At 40.4% G+C, this 20,821-nt stretch overlaps 2 protein-coding genes across 2 annotated transcripts; both read left to right on the top strand.

The window, feature by feature from the left end:
• The first annotated feature begins 1,292 nt into the window (after positions 1 to 1,292).
• clpxa (caseinolytic mitochondrial matrix peptidase chaperone subunit Xa) lies at positions 1,293 to 12,812 on the top strand. The gene is made up of 13 exons (XM_084053213.1): positions 1,293 to 1,622; positions 3,420 to 3,571; positions 3,908 to 4,007; positions 4,718 to 4,872; positions 5,910 to 6,072; positions 7,953 to 8,126; positions 8,936 to 9,100; positions 9,493 to 9,581; positions 9,924 to 10,088; positions 10,180 to 10,473; positions 10,564 to 10,656; positions 10,748 to 10,854; positions 11,193 to 12,812. The coding sequence occupies exons 1-13, from the start codon at positions 1,559 to 1,561 to the stop codon at positions 11,281 to 11,283; spliced, it is 1,812 nt and encodes a 603-aa protein (XP_083909339.1). The 5' UTR covers positions 1,293 to 1,558; the 3' UTR covers positions 11,284 to 12,812.
• Positions 12,813 to 14,246: 1,434 nt separating this feature from the next.
• On the top strand, positions 14,247 to 19,868 carry pdcd7 (programmed cell death 7). Its single transcript, XM_084067416.1, has 6 exons — positions 14,247 to 14,474; positions 15,017 to 16,212; positions 16,480 to 16,618; positions 18,142 to 18,372; positions 18,925 to 19,012; positions 19,369 to 19,868. Exons 2-6 carry the CDS (start codon positions 15,040 to 15,042, stop codon positions 19,505 to 19,507), a joined length of 1,770 nt encoding a protein of 589 aa, XP_083923542.1. The 5' UTR covers positions 14,247 to 14,474; positions 15,017 to 15,039; the 3' UTR covers positions 19,508 to 19,868.
• The last annotated feature ends 953 nt before the right edge of the window (positions 19,869 to 20,821 follow it).

Here is a 20,821-nt window from a genome sequence, read left to right on the forward strand (position 1 = left end):
GGGTCCTGCGTATTACTATCTGTGTTAGCAAGTAGGGTCAGGATTAGTTCTCACAACGTAGAATGTTATTCCTATGTTCACTAGAGACCACAAAAAGTGTTGTTTATGTGTACTAAACAGCTATTCTCGTCGTTACAGTCGCGCGCCGAAAATAGCAGATCTACAAGCTCACAAGGCTGCAATTCGAAAATGGCCCCTGTCCAAGTCTTAACCTACCCCAAGTCCTAACCTACCCCCCCCCCCCTTTTTTTTCTTTTTCTTCTCTTGTATATTTTTCACTCTTCATACCAGTAACCTCTATAAGCTGATTGTATGACATTCTGTATAGTAGGCCTAGTGTCTGTCTGTCTCTTATATATCATCATGATTTGCGTGCATGGGGATCTCATCTTAAACAAGCTCAGTGCTTAATGAGTCTTCCAGTTTAGTAGACCTTGTATTGTGAATTTGTACTTCCATGTACTGATGTTCTCATGTCTTACTAAATAAAGAAGTACATCAATCAATCAATCAATTGTAGCTCGTCGCGTAGTGAGCTTGTACGTCTGTTATTTTCGGTGCGGGACACTATAACTATCAGGCCTTTTAAAGTCTCCCTACAGTTCTCCGTGGAGGACAAACTTGTGTGTTGCTAGCCCTCATACGTGACTGTCATATGTTATATGACTGTCATATATTATATGACCGTCATGGATGATCTTCAACATAGTGTTTGCACTTTCTCCCTTTTTGGTCCGTACATCTACATAAAACGTTGAGATTTCAAATAAAGATTTCATAAAGTGCTTACCCCATGGCCACGGATGTTAAAAGTATGTACGGGTCCTCAAAAGTACCCATAGTTTCCGTATTGTTCAATAAAAAGTATTTTAATCCGATCGGTGGTCATTTACTCCACGTTTTCTCCTTGTACTTTCAAGAACGCAAACCTATCGGTTGGGAGGTGTATTGCACTCTGATACATTAAAACTCTATGAGAAAACAGCCACCAATTGGATTAAAATGCTTTTTATTGAACAATACGGAACATACAGGTACTTCTGAGGGCCCGTACATAATTTTAACATCTGTGGCCATGGGGTAAGCACTTTATATTTGACATTTGATCGTTTATGTAGATGTACGGGCCAAAAAGCAAGAAAGTGCAATCACTATTTTGAAGTTCATCCATGACGGTCATGACAGATGACCGTCTTCATGGCTAGTGTGGTGCGCTCTGCGAGGGAAGGGCGAGGGGTGGGAGGAGTGGGCTTGCACTTATCTAACGTCAGCTGCTGCAGCTGAGTGGTGGATCCAGCTAGCTACCATGCTAGTAGTGTCTTGACCACAGCAGCCACCTTGCTAGCTAGCTAACGATAATTATAATATAATAGTACACTTTTACTAGTTGTTTATGCTTATGCCATCCCTTGTCTACCCAATACCTGCCCCTCTCTCTCCCGACGGGACTATAACGCTAAAGAGAGGAACCCTCTGCAAGCAGAACATTTTGTTCTGTAACGATAGCTAAGTCAGGCAAATATTCTGCCATAATAGCTGTTTTTATTTCACAGGAATAATGTCCTGCACATGTAGAACAACATGTAGAACAGCGACCAGACTGTTCTCAACCCCCAAAAAAGGTAAGCGGACTTACATTATCCATGCTGATCATGACATGATGTACCTGCTAATCGCTAAGCCACGATTCAACAACACACCCACTTGTGTTTACAGTCAATTCTAGCATAATAGTTGTAATAATGACAACGACAACAATAAGAATGATTATAATAATTAATAATAATAGTGTAATAAGCATCATTCATTATTATTCCCATGTGGTTGTATTGACTTCTGAACTCCAAGACCCTGAGTTACACAAGTGTTGTTTAACGTTATTTAACCCTGCGTATACTAGTAAACACCAAAGTAGTTCATCCTCATATGGAACTTCATTGATGACTTCCTGGTGGTTATACTCAACTCAAAGCCTCGTGATAAATAAATAAAATAAAACATTTTGATATAAAATATATAAATATATAGTTTAGTTTTTGTAGTACATTAAAATGTGCATTGTTTTATTTTACAAGAACTGCCCTGCTTTATTGATTAAATAATGCATTCGGCATTTACAGTATATATAGAGTAGAGGTTTGATTTTGTGACAGTCCTGCAGGACATGTAATCACTCATGTAACATTAGTGACATAAGTTGGCCTACATGGCATGGCGTGGCAGGCAGGGGCATATATTAGTATAGTGATGAGGACATCAGAACTGAAATAATGCAAATGGAGAATGTTGTTACAAGTGTTAAGTCAAAATATATTTCAGCTTCTTTTAAAGAAGCCACCACCTTGATGACAGCTTTGCACATTCTTGCCATTCTCTCAACCAGCTTCATGAGTTAGTATGGAGAAGCATATAGTATAAATTAATAACCATACATCTTGAGGCTAAGGTGAAGTGTACAAAGAATAAAACAGATATGAGTAGAGCAAGCATGCAAACAGTAGGCTATAGGTACTGGATAAGCAAAAACCAAAGTACATTGAATGGCGTCTAGTCAGACATTATGAGTACAGTATAGGTTGACATGACATTAGGTAATAATAAATAGGACTGGCTACTCAGGTTACACTCTGTTCTATAGATATGTAAACGGGGCGGGCATACAGTTCAGACAGTTCCCACAGGAGGTGGAATTGGCTGGTGTTAGAGTGAATATACATTAAAACAACAACCACAATGCAGTTAATATGCTGGTATTAGAGTGGATATACATTATAACAACAACCACATTAGTGCTACTGTGGTAGTACATACTAGCGTCATGTCCAGGGGTTCACGTCACAGAAACAGGAGAACAGGCTCCTGCCCTATAGGCGACATGGGTCTACATAGGTGGTAACTAGACCTATCACAATTATTACATAATCGCCTAATTGCAATTATTTGAGTGAATCGCTGTTATTTTGTGTAATCGTTTCTAATAATCATTATCATGTTGAAAAATGTTCTATTTGAAAAAATAGTGGAATCTACAAGATCACAACACGCCGTGATGCAATGCGTTGTGAGCTTTACAATCTATTTCCACTATTTTCCACCCCAAGTAATGTAATGTGTCATTTTAAATTATTTGTCATATCTGCACTTTGGAATTTTTGTTTAGGTTAGAAATGTATTTTATTTTATATACAGTATATGTCTAATGCCAAAACACAATTAAATTGTTAATCGCATTTATTTCTAATATGACAATTCATCGTCAAGTAAAATGCTTAAATTGTAACTGTAAATGAACTAAAAGGAAACAAGCAAACATTGTAGCCTTTTACGGTGCACAATCCTCCTCCAGTTGATCTTGGTGTTTATCATTCTCTGATGTTAATGAAAAGTTTGATTGTATATATTTTTTATTCTCTTGCCAGGTATCTCTTCTTCGCGATTTCATTTGACCATTTTAAGTAGACCAGGGAAACCTGAAGTACCGCTGACCAGAAAAGTGCCTGTGAGATCATTCTCAGAAACATCTGTATATTTTTCATCAAGAGAAATCAAAGATGGCGGGGAAGGTGGCAAGGTATTTTTGTTTCTTTCAAATATATTATGTACAATATGTAACTGAACTAAAATACATTTATAGATCTGCTCTGTGTTTGTATGTATGATACATGACTTGTCTCATCACATACAGTATACAGTAGTACACTACACATACAATACATTGTTCCTATTGCTCACATCCAATCTGACCTAATATTCATTATTGTTATAACAATCTTTCCTTAAAGTCATATTTACTTTCTTATACCATACCATAATATTTTATACACATTTTCCATCATCTGTTGTATATTTGAGAGCTGAGATGAGGTATTAACACTAGCATCGTGTTTACTTTCCTTGCAAATTGCAGAAAGCAGGTGGTGAGACAGGAAAACGAGGTGGATCTGGTGGCAGCCAGCTTCGCTGTCCTAAATGCGGAGATGCCTGCATACGTGTGGAAACCTTTGTGTGTGAGTGCCTTGCATTCATTTAGTGGTAAAGGGATGAGTGAGGCCGTATCAAGGGACATCTATCAATTAAACATAGCATAATGTAATAGTGTAATGTAATAGCTGCCTGCCTGTTTACTCTTAAAACATAGAAACATTTTGTAAGGGCATTCTCTACGCCTGCCTCTTTCTGACCTGCTTTGCTTTGTGATTGGTAATACAGTACAAGTATACAGTACTTACTATACTCTGGTAGTACGTTACTAGTATACACTGGCCTTACCCTATGGTAACATATCAGTTTTGCATGGTCAGCGGTTTACTTCCCATATGCATATTGTAATGTAACTGGCTTATGTAATTACCCTGGTATTTATTCTAGTAGTCACATGCTCAAAATATAGATCAGCAAGTCAGCATAAAAGAACAGTACAGTACGTTAACTGATTAGTTTTCCAATAACAAATTATGTTAATACTTGTGGGGGGGTAACAAAACAAAAAATACAATTATTTTGTTTATGTTTATTTTCTTTCAAATTGCTGTAGATCATGAAGAAAGCTCAGGTGGTTTAATGTTTAAGTCAATAAATAAGTCACAGGCGTGCAGGGACACCCAAACCTAGCTTTTCTACAGAATGAGTCACACCTGACCTTAGATTTCTCCCTCTTTCTTTTTTTTGTGACCAACTTTTTATTTTATTTATTTATTCATTTTCTCCCTCTCTCTAGCCTCTACTCGTTTTGTAAAATGCGAGAAATGTCACCACTTCTTCGTGGTGCTGTCAGAGACCGACTCCAAGAAGAGTCTCAACAAAGAGCAAGAGTCAGCAAATGAAGCTGTCAAATTTGCCTTTCAGCAAAAACCACCTCCTCCTCCCAAAAAGGTACAGAAACCCCTCATACAAAATGTTACAGATTTAAAAAGAAAAAAAATCATGTACAACCTCATGGTAATTTGGTAATTAAGTGATATTGAACTTTGGTAGAACCTTGGGTTGTATAGCTACTTGGCCATAATATAAGTCCAAAAATTGTTGATCATCTTCATGTGTTGCTACTGTGGCCATAGACAAAGCCTAGAACAGGTTTTGTCTATGTCTGTATGTATATATGTTCCTTCAAAAGTAGACCAATCACAGCTCATGCTGCTACTTGCATGACGTCATGAAACAGAACCTCTTCTGGCCTTGGTAGCCTGAAGTACGGAGTGAAGTGAAAAAGTGAAGCTTAAGAAGAGTGTAAAATCTGTGCATTTTCTTCCAGTGAATTACAGTTTCACCAACATGTTCTTTTAAAGAACTTTTGTTCTTATTGGTTAAGCATTCATAAACGCCGCTATTTCCATTTGGCCAAATTAAGCATAGACTGTAGCCACACTAGGACATGCACACAAGAAGCTTGCCTGTGTAGTGTGTAGTGGGGCTTCACTACTGAACCGCTTTGTAATTTGTGCAGCTTCATTCACAAACTGCAGTGCACTTTTCATTTTCTATTGATAGTTCAAGATTGAACTGGCAGGCAATGGCGTTATTAGATTCTTGTTTTCTCTCTCCATTCACTCATTGCATGTTGAAAACATGTGTCCAAACACTTTTAGCACATAAACCAACACAAGGTAGATTATATTTCAAATAAACAAATCCTGTTATTTTTTTCCGCCCGCCTATTTCACCTCCTGGTAATTGCACATTGTTGTCATTGAACCAACACTCAAGACTGCTTTGTCCGTGTTTGTTTATGTGCGATGAGAGAGCACAGGGGCAACTAATATCATGCCCAGATAGCTATATAGTCCAAGGTTCTACCAAAGATAAACATCACTTTAAGATTACACTTCTTTTACTAAGTAGAATATCACCATGTGCTTTTGCCGCCAATGAAAGTGGATGTAACTGAAACGTGTGCCAACATTGTCTTTCAGATCTACGCCTACCTTGATAAATACATTATCGGGCAGTCTTATGCAAAAAAGGTAATGGCGGTGGCCGTTTACAATCACTACAAGCGCATCTACAACAACCTTCCTGCTGCTAGTGCCAAGCAACAGGCGGAAACAGAGAAACAGGCCTCCTTGACACCCCGAGGTAATTATAAACAAAGTTTGAAACATACAGAAAATCTAACAAATGGTGGTATGCACTATTTATAAAGGTATTGCTAGCCAAACTTCTAGTTATTTGAATGCTAGACCATCATCACTGTTAAATATCCTGATTGTCAGTATGAGGATTTGGCATTTGTACAACATGTTTTAGAGGATAAAGCACCCCCTTGAAAAGAGATAAGCCCACCGGCCCGATTAAAATGCTGTACATGTAGTCCTGTACCACAATGAGCTTCAGTAGTTGAGGACGTACACTGGCGCTAGTTTGAACATAGTTAACTCTAGTTAACGCTAATGTACACAAAGTGTGAAGCCTTTGTGTAAAAATATGAAAAATACTATGTATCGGCAATACATCTACAGTATTTAGCCCATGGCATTTCAGTTTCCTTGTAACCTGTTATATTGACTCAGTATCTAACTAAACACTGAGACTGGAAGAAACGTTTATTTATAGAAACCACTTGGTGACAAAGTGGTATTTGTTATGTATAGGGTTCAAAAAAGTAGGTCAACCTATATAGCGTGAGGTTAATATTCTCCCTTGGAGATGGGTGCAGTAGTTATTGAGTAAAAATACTCTCTGGGAGTGAGACGGTCTAAAATGGCGTATTTTTGTAATACAATATTACTATATGCAATTAACACATGCATACTACCTTGAAATATTTCATTTTAGTAATAATTATAATAAATGTGACACGTTGAATGTATTGCACAGATACCCCGCCTGCGTAGTCTTGATGTTGTTCTCCAGTTACTCTGTGCAATGTTTTGGTTACCATGAGACCTTGCCTTGAGAACCTGCCTCCTTACCTTCAAACCTGCAGAATCACAGAGCCATTCACATGTATTGACATGTATGATAATGGCAGAAATATTGCTTTACTATTTTATTTAAGCAGATGCTAGGCATATATTTAAAACACCAAATACATCGAAATTAATTAAGAGTAGCCTAGTGGTCCAGGCGCATACCACATATATAGGCTCTAAAGCAGCCTGACAGCGTGTGGCGGGTTCGAATCCTGATCCTGACTACCTTTGCTGCATGTCATTCCCCGTCTCTCTGTCTCCCTGTTTCCTGTCTCGCTCTACTATACACTGTCAAACCCCCCCCCCCCCCCCCAGTGGCGTTTGGTGGATTTTAACGTTGACCGGGCCAGAACCGGGGGGGGGGGTTTCGTGCAACAACGGCTGATAAGTCTATTGAGAATTACGGAGCCATTCCGGGTGGAAAACGGAACGCTTGTCCCAAAACACATTGCCCCATTTTTTTTTCGCGGACCAAGGCCGCCGGCTTAGACCTGGGGCGAGGGTGTTTCAGGACGACGGTTCTTCTTCTATTCCATTTCTGAATGGAGAGAGGTGGCCGTCTCTGTGCAATGGAGAGAAGGACGGCCGAGGTTTCCTTTTTGCTACTCACAACAATAATGAAATGTGAAGCTATTTCGGGGCCCTCTTTATACTGTGTACCTTGCAGGAAACTGGTATGACGGCTAAACTGTTTTTTTAATGGCCACTCATTAACAATTCGGCCGTATGCAAATGAGCCCCATTTGAAAACAAAGGCGACTTTCTGTGGTCGGCTACAACAGAATAGGGTGAGGGACTGCTAATGTTGATTTTTAGTTTTTTTCCCCTGGCGGATCTTGCCCCTACACAGGGACAAGCTGGGTTTACAGACCGGGCCATGGCCTCGTTGGCCCCAATGACGGTACGCGCCTGCCCCCCCCCCCCCCCCCCCCCCAAAAAAAAAAAACGTTGACGTGCATTTCAATACTATGCCTTGAAACACCTGCCTGATGTTGACGTTTGTGGAATAGACGATCACCAATCCAACTCTTTGTTTTTCCACAGAGCTACTGCAGATTGCGGGGCTCAATCCCCATGGCAACGCTCTTGGTGCCTCATCACAGCAGGCAAACCAGCAGCCCCCCCAGGAGAAGAGAGGGGGAGAGATCCTAGACTCCCACCCCACCAACATTAAACTAGAGAAGAGCAACATTGTACTGCTGGGGCCCACTGGGTCAGGTGAGGAAGTTATAACAATATCATGGGTTAAGGTGAATACAGAGGACCTATATTAGCTGTCATATAGAGCTGTGACACTGTATCATGGTCTAATTAAATGACAAGTTGAACTGTTAGTCTACAATTATTTTGTTATCTGCCAAAACTGTGCATATTTATGACATCACTAATTTGTATCAAGTGTTATGTAAATGCCATGTCAGCAGATTGCAAGAGTGTGTTCAGACTCAATAATCACTACTGAGTTATCAGTTTGACAAGTTTACTTTCATTTCTCAAATTATACAAGAGCTGATGTTGTCAACTACCTAGACCGGAACCTATCTAATCCAGCTAGTCTGACATCATCAAATCACCCGTGACTCTTACAGTAAGCCTGTTGTGAGAGCTGGTTAAGCAGCACACTTGAGGTCACAAACAACACTCGTACAGTACACAATAGAGCGTTTATCTGGGGGCAGGGGGTTAGAAAACGGACACAACTGACGTTCTTCCCAAATTGGGGTGTAACTGCAATGTGCGAGCTTGTAGATCTTCTATTTTCGCCGAATGTTTGACTCAGAATAGGGACGGTAGGGTTCATGGTTAAAGGTACGGACACCTAAACTGAGCATGGCAATAACGACTGTAATCTGCTAAATTCAGTATCCCGAGGCTCCTGCTCTCCCATGTAACCTTATGAAGGGTCGGTTCAGTGCCTATACTCCACATTGCCTAATTAAACTTGTAGGCATGTAGTTAGTAATGTCCTCCACTGATGTCACCTGTGGAGGCCTGCTCTAATCTTTATAATGATATCCATTTTGCAGGCAAAACTCTCATAGCTCAGACGCTTGCCAAATGCCTAGATGTGCCCTTTGCCATCTGTGACTGTACAACGCTAACTCAGGCGGGGTATGTGGGAGAGGACATTGAATCTGTCATTGCGAAACTCCTCCAAGATGCCAACTACTCTGTTGAGAAAGCACAACAAGGTACAGTACAGTATTCTGAAGGCAAACATGACTTGTTTTTGGTTTCAGATCCAGGGTGTCAACCCAATAGAAACAGAGTGACAATAGGGGACTGTTGTCACTCAAACTGTGTGTGTGTGTGTGTGTGTGTGTGTGTGTGTGTGTGTGTGTGTGTGTGTGTGTGTGTGTGTGTGTGTGTGTGTGTGTGTGTGTGTGTGTGTGTGTGTGTGTGTGTGTGTGTGTGTGTGTGTGTGTGTGTGTGTGTGTGTGTGTGTGTGTGTGTGTGTGTGTGTGTGTGTGTGTGTGTGTGTGTGTGTGTGTGTGCGTGTGTGCGCGCGCACGCGTGTGTTTGTGTGTGTGTGTGTGCCCAAAACCTTCAAGTACTTCATGAAGTTCATCCTCATTCCTGGCAGGTATTGTGTTTCTGGATGAAGTCGACAAAATTGGCAGTGTCCCTGGAATTCACCAGTTGAGGGATGTAGGTGGAGAGGGAGTACAGCAGGTCTGTATAATCACTAGAATACATTTCCTCTTTTGCTGTGACATATTCAAACTGGCCCCCCAGTATGGGAAATGTTGAGAGTTCTCATCCAGACAAGAAAAGGTTAGGGAATGTGACAAATTCTCAAGCTATAGTTTGACAAAGTGATCACCACACACCAGGACAATTACACCTTGACCATCGATGATGTCACTGGTAGGCGGGTTTCTGAACTGTCCACAGCCCTCCTCTGAGATACAGACAGAGTAGAAAAAGATATTACATTTCTCACTGGATGGAGAGCATGTGAAGCTATTGAAACAGGCTTCTTGTAAGATCTATGCCCATCATGCTTCAATATAGGGACTACTGAAACTCCTGGAAGGCACTGTTGTCAGTGTTCCTGAGAAGAACTCCAGGAAGCTGCGGGGAGAGATGGTGCAAGTAGACACTACGAACATCCTGTTTGTAGCTTCTGGGGCCTTTAACGGACTGGATAGGATAATCAGCAGGAGAAAAAATGAAAAGGTGAATATATACAGTATATTTGTTTTATTTCTTGTGAGGTATCATAACAGGTTTATGGGCATGTATGACATTGTCACCTTTGTTTTTTCAGTACTTGGGGTTCGGTGCTCCACCTGACATGGGCCAGGGCCGCCGGGCTGCTGCAGACCTCGCTAACAGCCCCGGAGAGCTGGATGCAGTGCAGGAGATTGAGGAGAAAGACCGTCTACTGAAGGTCGTGGAGGCCAGGGACCTGATAGAGTTCGGAATGATCCCAGAGTTTGTGGGCCGTCTGCCTGTGGTGGTGCCCCTTCATAGCCTGGATGAGGACTCCATGGTGCGCATCTTGACTGAGCCTCGCAATGCTCTGGTGCCCCAGTACCAGGCCCTCTTCAGTATGGACAAGGTATGCATGCACACTTAAGAGAATTATACCTTCATGAGTAACACTCATGCCTTCATTCACTAAATATGGTATCCCTGTATTTGATTTTAGTGTGAATTGATTGTCACTGCTGAAGCCTTGAGGTCCATTGCAAAGATGGCTTTGGAAAGAAAGACCGGTGCTCGTGGTCTTAGATCTATTATGGTGAGGAAGACGTTTATTTCTCCCTCTGAATGGTTATGAATGCTAACTGTAGACACAGGCCATGTGTAATTAAATGGATTGTATTAAACAGGAGAAACTGCTGCTCGATCCAATGTTTGATGTGCCACACTCCGACATCATGGCTGTAGAACTGAACAAAGACGCTATCGAAGGGAAATCTTTGCCCAGATACGTGAAGTAAGTATACTTTTCTTCATTTGACAGTGACATAAATATAAGTCAGGTTATTGCTTCACACCTTCATAAAAGAACATGTGAAATCGTTTTTTTAATAAATTTACCTGAAAATCATGCTCTATTTATTTAGTGTTTTTGTTTAGTTTTTTCCCCCAAAAGTGTCTTATTTGGCTGTGTGTGACCACACAGCTATTAGAAGACACTCTGTCGGTCAGTTGGTCCGTCAGACCAATATTTACAAGCGCAAACTGAGATCTGGTCGCAGCTTATTGGATTATGTGCTTGTTTTCCTATTAATTGGTTGTATGTGTAGACTTAAAACTTTTTTGATTCTCCAGAGCACCAGTGAAAGAGTCTATGGAAGAAGAGTACGACTCTGGGATTGAAGAGGAAAGTTGGCCACGGCAGGCGGATGTGGCCAAAAACTGATGCTTGGATGTTCTTATTGGGGGAAAATACACCCCTTGATCATAGAATTTCTACTGATTAAGCTATTGACGTTTTATTTGAAAAACAGATCATTATGGACCCATTTTCAAAATTTGAAATTCAGAGGCCAGGCCTGATAGCAGTAAGGAGCATTTATTCCATTTAAGACTTATTTTTCCACTTGATTGTAGAATTGAGTCTCTCACCTGTCAGGCACCTGCCTCACCTGTCAGGCTGCAGAATGTGTTGACATGTTTGTATAGACTGTCTTTTATGCTGTCAGAGGAACCATTCCTTTATGTATGGTGAGTCACTGATGCCATCATTATTAATAACAAACGTTAACAAAGACCTTTTTGTATTTTCTAAACATTTTGCTGCTTAGGGGTGGATTTTAAATATTCTTCACAGAAATTACATACCACACACGTGTATGGAGCGGATTAACATAAAGTGATGTTGTTTCCATCCTGGATACCAAGCAATATGGCATCTTGAAGCTATGTTTCATCATTATTAAAGCCATAAACGGTGTTGTATGAGAATTAGATGAAGGATGGTCAGGTATGCTTTTTCTTTTAATCATCCGAAGGTTATAATGACAAGCTTATTACCATACACCTGGTGCATTGTGGCCACAGTATGATTCTGACCATATTTGATTTACCAAGATATCAAAAACATTTTAGGCAAAGTGTGTGCAAAGACTATATCTTATTTCTGTTTTGTCAGCAAAACAAAAATAACATATTTTGGTTCTGATCAGTTATCCAAAATCCACATCTTGCTGACCATTTACAAGGGACAATTCATCCAGGGAGGAGATCATTTTGATTATGTATATGAGCTGTAGATAATCTTTCATTTACGGTAACAAAAGTGCCACCAATTTAACAAACCCTGACTGTAAAGTACAGGTAAAGTAACCAGCATTTGCAATCAAAAACTTAAAGATCAGTATGATTGTAAACATCTCTGGAATGCAGCAGTTGGAAAATGAGTGGGACATTTCTTACTAACCTATAGGTCCAAACTAAGTCATTACTACTGTATAGTTTCTGTATTGTGCAAATGTCAGGATTGACTTTGACAAAGAAAACCTTATAACATTGTGTGTTCTGTTTAATGAACTGATAATACAGCAAGACCGAGGATCATCAATTACAGTAGACACAAACGGGTGTTTTGAATATCTGATACAAATACTGCTTTTCCTCAGTGATCTTTGTTTTGTCTTCACCTCTGTGTTTTAGTAGACAATCTGAATTTTCTGCTACTACTACTGTCATATAATGGAAAGGTTATTGTGTGAGACATTTTCATGTAGCAACTATGAAAAGTATTGAGGTAATGAAGAATGTGTGTTCATTGATCTTTCTCAGTAAGTGTATTAAAGAATAATTTCCAATGTAATGAAATGAAAAACCATGAAGCATGTCCATTAGACTGATTGAAACTGAGGTAAAGTTGAAAACTTTACCTAAAAAGAATTATGTCAAATAATAGTTTTTTTTTCTTCAGTTCATAGATGGGCAATGCATCTAGGTTTATTATACCTGTTTCTAATATAAAATGCCTTGTAGAACATTAATCTTAGATGTCTTTCTTCAGAATTCATTGCAATGATTACTTTTCTAGACACTGAAACTTCACACATAGAATCAATTACAGTAATACACCATCACCAATACTATAAGAAGACACCAGTGTGTCTAGAATGATTTGTGCACTTGTATTACATTCAGCACCAAACGGCCTGAGAAAAAAAAACAAAAAACGTAAAAAAATGCCGAAATTTAGAAGCAGTGATAAGGGAAATAGAGATACAGGAGGTTACTATTATGGCCCTCCCATGCCTTTTCAAAAAAAAAAAAATACAACAAAATAAATTACCCTGAAGGATCTACAAGCTCACAACGCGTCGTCGCATTGCAACCGTTGTGAGTTTGTAGATCTGCTATTTTCACGAGTTTGGGACTTGGAACCCAGGAGACTCTTTTGGGTCACGAGCAAAATAGTTTGGGAACCACTGGTCTGATCCACATGCTGGAACATAGGATGGCGGTAATGCACCAATGAGATGGTTGCCAACCGCCCTTAAACCGCTTTGATATCGCCGCAAAGCGGGCCACTATGGGCTACAGTTCCAAACATTGGAACTAAATTAGCTGTAGAATACAACTCTCGTAGACGTATTTATGATTCTGACGTTTTCAATCTACGAGAGTTGTAGGGTTCACGCCCCATGGCGACCTGGACCTTCTGCACAATGCCCCGCAAAGTACTCCAAACGTGTACAGATTGAAAATAAAGGTGCTTACCTCAAAGCCCCAAATGTTAACTACTTCTACGGGGTAGTAGTTTAATGTAATAATCCATATCTTTCAACAAAGAAGTGTTTTAATGCCGTCTGTGACCGATTCTGTCGGAAGTTCCCAATGGGCGGTAGTGACGGGAAGTGGGGGGCGCATCTGGTAAAACCCGGAATTACACTAAATGTAAACAGGAAGTAAACGAGGGTGAAAAAATGGCATTCGGCCACAGATGGCATTAAAACACTTCTTTGTTGAAAGATATGGATTATTACATTAAGCTACTACCCCGTAGAAGTAGTTAACATTTGGAAGTTTGAGGTAAGCACCTTTATTTTCAATTTGTACACGTTTGGAGTACTTTTCGGGGCATAGTGCAGAAAGTCCAGGTCTCCATGAGGGGTGAACCCTACAACTCTCGTAGATTGAAAACGTCAGAATCATAAATACGTCTACGAGGGTTGTATACTACTGCTAGAACTAAATATACGATTGAGATAGAACGAGCATTTTCGCATTCTAATCTTACACTGGGAGTCAACGCTAGTGTCGTCACTCTCATATTAGATCACGCTGGGTTAAACCCCAAGAAGAAGAATCAGTACGTGTTTCCGGCGGTAGTGACGACACGATAACATGGCGTCTCCTTGTAGAATGATGTAAACATGCATTAATAACCAAGCGCGTCATTTGAACAATTTCCACCAAATTGTCGCTTATATTTGCTTTCGTGGAAAATAAACAACATGCCATTAACATGTGCCTTTTTAGAAAACAACGAGACATTTCAAATTACTTTAGTGGAAAAGTAGCAGCAACCTCTTTAGTGATCTCTGCGCGCGCCGGTGTAGTCACCCCACAACAAGGTGTTTATCTACAGTAAGTAACATGCAGCGTTTCCATGTCGGCTTATTATAAGCCACTTTAGGCTTGTTTTTCCTGTAAAGTTGCTTGTTAAAATTGGTAGTTGCGGGTTGCGTTTTTTTGGTGTTTCTAAAGTGTGTTAGCCCTAGAATGTCTGTGATCTTACATACATTTCATGTATTCCAAATACAGAGTCATAGATCACCCTCGTCGACGCGCTGTGTAGTGACGATCTGCGCGGCCATAAAAGTGCTCTAAACTCCGTCTGTACTCACCCAATAATGAATTCCTAAGACTTGGAGTCATATTTTGTCCTCTAGTTTCATATCCATTTGAAAGTTCTACCAGAAAACGTGTGTTTAGTCAAATATCTCCACTTTTCCACGAGCTGCAAACGGACGACTTTCTGTACGGAAAAGTCGTCCGCCAAGATGATCATTTTCTTCTTTTGAAAATGGCAGATCAATAAGCTCATACGAGCTATATTCAAATAGCCGTGGCCTAGTTGCTTCTTTTGGGCTTGTTTTCATAGACCTGGTTGCTTATTTCTTTCGCAGAATCTGGCAACACTGTAAGTAACATGCAAAGCAACACTTCAAGTAACGTTGGATTTTGGCCGCCGGCTCCAGATCCGTCGCAGCAGCATCATCCTAGTAATAAGTGGACAGCTCCATCACCACAGCATCATCCTAGTAATGAGTGGACAGCTCCATCCCCACAGCATCATCCTAGTAATGAGTGGACAGCTCCATCCCCACCCTCTGGTCCAGTGTATGGCAGTCAGCCTTATGGATTCAGACCGCCCTTCCCACCAGCACCACCCAGATTAGAGGGCTATGGTGGCCCACCTCACATGGGACACGGCTATGGTGGATTCGATCCCTCCATACCACCGCCTTCATTCAACTGTCCACCACCTGGCCCGTTCCCCCCCACCATGCTGAACCCAGGTCAGAGATCTCTCCATCAAGGAGATCTACATCCATGCTCAGACCTCAGGCCACAGGCTGGCCCCCCATCCAATGCATGGTTTGAGGATGTACATAATAACCTGGGGGCTTCAAATAGCCAAAGATTTGATCAACATTCAACGGAAAACTGCAGCTTTGGACCACAAAGTGGTCAAAGTGAGTATAAACCTAACAGCAACTCTCTGAGACAACATGCTCACCGAGATTTGCCTGCTGAGAGAGGACCTCTCCTAGACAACCCATCCTTTCCTGCTTGGAGTAAAGACCATAACCAGAGTTTTGTTAAGGCAGCAGAAGCACAGCCTCTGGACGAAGAAGCTGTTCAGAGGAGACAGGATGAACAGTGGGTCAAGCGTTTCTTGCAAAACAGAGGAAGAACCTTCAGAATTCCAGACTCGGAGCAACCACGCTCCAAGATATCTGTTCCTTTTATACAGAACACACTCTATGGTGCTGTTGAACTTGTCTCAAAGCTGTCACTTGCATGTGAAACACTAAAACACAACTTGGAGAATGAGAGCGTTTGGGCAGACTCTTATGCAATGGCTCTAAAATTGAAAGGAGAGCTGCAGGACAAAATGAAAGTCGTTAATGACCCTGAATGTTTAGATGGATTGAAAAATAAACTGTCCCGTATCACTAAGAAGAGAGCCTGGCAGCGGAGGAAAAAACTAAAACGAATAGAAGAAAAACAGATGGAGGAGGAACGGATTGCAGAAAAAGAGGCAGCAATAGATAAATGGAGGTTGAAGAAAATTCTTGAAGTAGAGGAGAAGAAGAGGGTAAGTGAATGAGGCACAACATTAAAATGAATTTATTTTCCATTGTGCAGTATGTTACATCTTTTCATCAGTAGATGGCACCACAAACACACCATGATGAAACTTTGCATATAGTCTGACTCTACATAGTACAGTACACTGCATGATCTATGCAACAGTTTGGCTAAATCCTAGCTGTATTGGATGACAGAGATCAGGCTGCATTGAAGTAACTTTGTTTTAGTTTTGTGCTTGAATCTAACAATATACATCGCTTCTGTCAAACAGGAACAGGAACTGAAGCTGGCCGCAGATTCTGTCCTCTCTGAAGTGCTGAAGAAACAAGCAGATGTGAAGAGAATGCTGGATATCCTCAGGTCTCTGGAGAAACTACGCAAACTGAGGAAGGAGGCTGCATCCAGGAAAGGTGAGAATGAGGCTGTTGGGGCTGCAGCTATCTATTATTTTCTTAGCCATTATTCTATTGATAACTTCTTAATTGGATAATCGAAAAGTGCATTTTCTTTGATAATTTGTTTTATTTATTATACATCAATGATTCTGAAAAAATCTGAACAGATTTTATCAACTAAATAGATTAGGCTGATTAACCACAGCCCTATTCTATACTTCATCATATAAGAGTGTCGCACAAACATTGTGAAAATAGCACAGTTGGTACAGAATAGCACATAATTGAAAAAAAAAAAGATTATCGCCACACAGCTAGAAGGTCCTGGGTTCGATTCCCACAGGGGATGCTGGGGTCGTGTTCTCTCCTCCGCGTCATCAGTGCCCATACCCTAGGTGGGGTTGGCGAAAGGGCCTCTCTGTGTGGAGTTTGCATTTTCTCCCCGTGTTCCCTAGGGTAGGTACCCTCACAAAAACATGCAGTAATCCTGGTCACTATACTGCCTCCCGAATAACGTGTTCCTTCCACGCGCTACGTCCAACCAGGGAAACTCTCCCCTGTCAGGTGACAAGAAGGTCAGTTGGCTCTCATGCATTGAAGGAGGCATGAGCTCGGCCCTGGCCTCCCAAGGTTGGCAGAGGGAAGGTAGTGCCCAGGATTACATAGACAATTGGCACTGGGTGTAAAAAATGGCGTTACAAAATTGTGGGATAAAAAAAAAAAAAACGATTATCTATTCGAATTAAAGAAAAAAGATTTGGGGATCAATTAATACATTTAGTTTCCACAACACGGAAACTAAATGTATTTATTTTCCCCCAAATCGTTTAAAAAAAATCAAATTAATAATCGATATATTTTTTGAATCAATTAAATCGTAAAAATGTTTTGTAACAGCAAAAAAAACAACAACAACATGTAACCATGGTAAAGTAAGACTATGAATCACTTGTTAAAATAGACCTGTATTGCATGTCCTTCCAACTCCCTTCCCTGACTTTCCTGATGCTCTGCTATTCTAAATATGTAAATAAAGCAAAAACAGCCAAAAAAAAAGATTATAGAATAGCTATTCTTTTTTGAATATGATTATTATGATTTTTATTATGATTATATTTATAATAAATAAACATGTTGCTCTTTAACTCTACCTACTGTACGGTATGATAAATAAATAAAAACTCACTTTAGCAGCAATGTGCAGAATAAGGAGGGGGAGGATCTTTAGAAACGATATGCACAGAAGACAGAACATACATACATCCATTTCACTTATATATGTATATATACATTTGTGCAAGTAACATTTTGAGCACCTACACTGGATTTGTACAGATTGAATGCAGTTGTTGTTTTATTTTGTTTAAATTGTTTGTTTTTGTCCTTGTCCTTGTTCAGGGCTCTCACAGCCGCAAGGAAAAACTCCTGAGCCTTGAGCTCGGTCGTAGCCTATGAGACACCTCAATCGTTTCACAAAATAATAGTCTGTTACTGTGGTGGTGTTTGTCTTTCATGTTTGGTCTTGTGTGTCTTTGCAGGTATCTTCCCAGAGCAGGAGGCCGATCAGGTGTTTGACAAACAGCTAGAGCAACTGAGAGCTCTGATCAGGAAGAGGACAGCTGTTTACGGGGCAGAAGAGAACACACTCCGGGTCATGCTAGAAGGAGAGCAAGAAGAGGAGCGTAAAAAAGACTTGGAGAAACGCCTGAAGAAGGAGAGAGAGCGACAGCTACAGAAAAAACGGGAGATAGAGGCCCTGCTGTTTGGAGGTAATTTGGTAGCCACTGGCATTGGAGTCCGTCATGGATTCACTTCATAGTCTCAGTTTAATATAACTATGTAATCAACAATATTATAGTTAGACTAGAAAAAGTCTTCCTCGGCGCACAGGTCTCCGCTAGGTCAGGTAGGTTATTGTGGGCCAGCCATGTTTGGAATTCAGTCATTATAGAGGTGAGTGGAATCTGTAGAAGTCAAGGGATTAATGTTGATGAAGTTATTGCAATTTGTGTGATGTTTGGACAAAATCTGTAGGAGTAATATAAAAAAATGTTTTGGCCTGCTGGTGGTGCTATAATAGGCCAATGTGTAAAGGGTGCCATTTTTTCCTCTGCCTAGTGGGAATGTGTGTGCAAAGTTACACAGCAAGCAGCGGGCGGACAGACATAGTTTCGGCCATGCCTTCGGCTGGCGGAGACAATGATAGATAATACAATGGAATTATGTTTTTGTACCTACTATTATTGTTTTGGATATAGAAATGTGTGTCAGATTCAGATACATATTTTCCCTCATCATTTGTTTTTCATATGATCTTTTAGATGAGATGCCCGCTGATCACATTCTGCAGCCTTTCAGAGAATATTATACACAGGCAGAGCACTCACTACCAGCTTTGGTGCAGATAAGGTACAGTATATATTCACTCTCCTGCTTAATCATTTACTTCACTACTACTACTAATTCCTATAATAATAATTATAATTGGTTGTGGCTCTGGTGAGGCTGCCAATTCAGGAGCCACTAATGAGCGTGAAAGTTATTTTAGTCACTAATGACTAGTAGTGACTATTGTGCTTAGTTAATATTCTTAGGTTTTTATTATTCATTAAGTCTTTGTTGGCATAATAGTTACTGCTCCTCTTCCAATTGATACATTTAAATGTTTGTATCAAGTTTGAAATGAAAAAACACAAACTCGAAAATATGAAATGTTCATTTCTGTTAATACTGCTTACAAATTACACTGGTCTCATTCCTGCCAGGAGAGAGTGGGACGTTTTCCTGGTTCCTGTGGACCACCCTGACGGTACAGCCATTCCCCAGGGATGGGTCTTGCCTGAGGCTCCATCAGACAAGGCCTGGGCTTCAGCCCTAGACAATGCCAATAGTCAGCCTTATTGACTCTATTCAGATAAAGGCTGTGATGTGTCTTTGACTGTTGTGATGACTGGGAGAATGTGCTCATGCTAACAACATCCTGCTGGACAAGGCAAAAGGATCTCACATGAACCATATACCCTTAATGTTCAGTTTGACACATGACTCATGCCCAACTCAACCAGCCCTCTGGACTGGTTGGGTAATGCATTCTGTTTTTCATAGATTCCCCTTTGATTGTTGCTGGAGATCATACTTTGTCATTTTAGTTTTTAGTTGTAGTTTTTCTTTTATGTCTGGGATGTTTCTGTTGGAATGACAATCTTAGGCTATGATGCCTGTCCTCTACAAATGAACAAAATAAAGTAACTTTCTTTAGAAATAACTTGTACATTATAGAAATAACTGCGTACATTATATCAGAGCTAAGGTGACACTCAATTAGATTTCTGCACTCAAGGTAAAACAGAAGCATGCTGAGAGGAGTTTAAAGTTGCAATGGCCTAAGTTGAAAGAAAGTATTGTGTAAAAATAGGTATTATAAACACTAATTAGTTTTAAGCAGCTCTCTGGAAACATCAAGACAGAATTGCTGGGTGAAATTATTAATAATCAGCCTAAGAAATTTGGTTACTGCTGGATTGAACACTACACGATTGATGAGTGTACAGTAACTTGGTTTAGGAAATCTTAAAGAAATCTGGTCTGCCTGCCATTACCACTGCAAATGTATCCAGAGTGTCTTATGGGAGTCTTAGCAGACTGTACTTACTGATGTCACTGTGTCTGGGACAACACAAACCTGATATGATTTATGTTTACATTTGGAGATCACCACAAATGTGCCTCTCTCAAGATCTTTTAAGATTGTGTAACAGTAAAGCACCTGATTTTAGAAACAAAAAAACAGTGCCAGCTGGCATTACATTTCTTTTATAAGCTGTTAACACATTTGGCCTCAATTCCAATACAAACTTTTACTATACAGTTAAGACCACACCTGCACATTTTGAGTGTGTGTAATGTGTTATTGTGGGCCCCTCCAGTAAATGTGTGTGTGGACAGCCACGTACGTATATCGCTTTGAGGTCAGTAGGTTATGTCAGTGGTTTATTGGTTCAGGGGGATTAAGTGCATCAGGTGCATCTTCTGATTCTACCATTAGTCTTCGTAGCTTCAGTAAGTCTCAGACGTCTCGATACAGACACACACCCTGAGAAGATACCAGAGAACATAAGTATAGGAAAAGAGGATGGTCGAAGGAAACAGGTATGGAACTTATTGCTTTCATAGATGGCATTCAATGGTTCTTCTCTATAGAAAATATAAAGATAAGAT

The sequence above is a fragment of the Gymnoscopelus microlampas genome (assembly GCF_963454915.1).
Source record: "Gymnoscopelus microlampas genome assembly, chromosome: 1".
Taxonomy (NCBI): domain Eukaryota; kingdom Metazoa; phylum Chordata; class Actinopteri; order Myctophiformes; family Myctophidae; genus Gymnoscopelus; species Gymnoscopelus microlampas.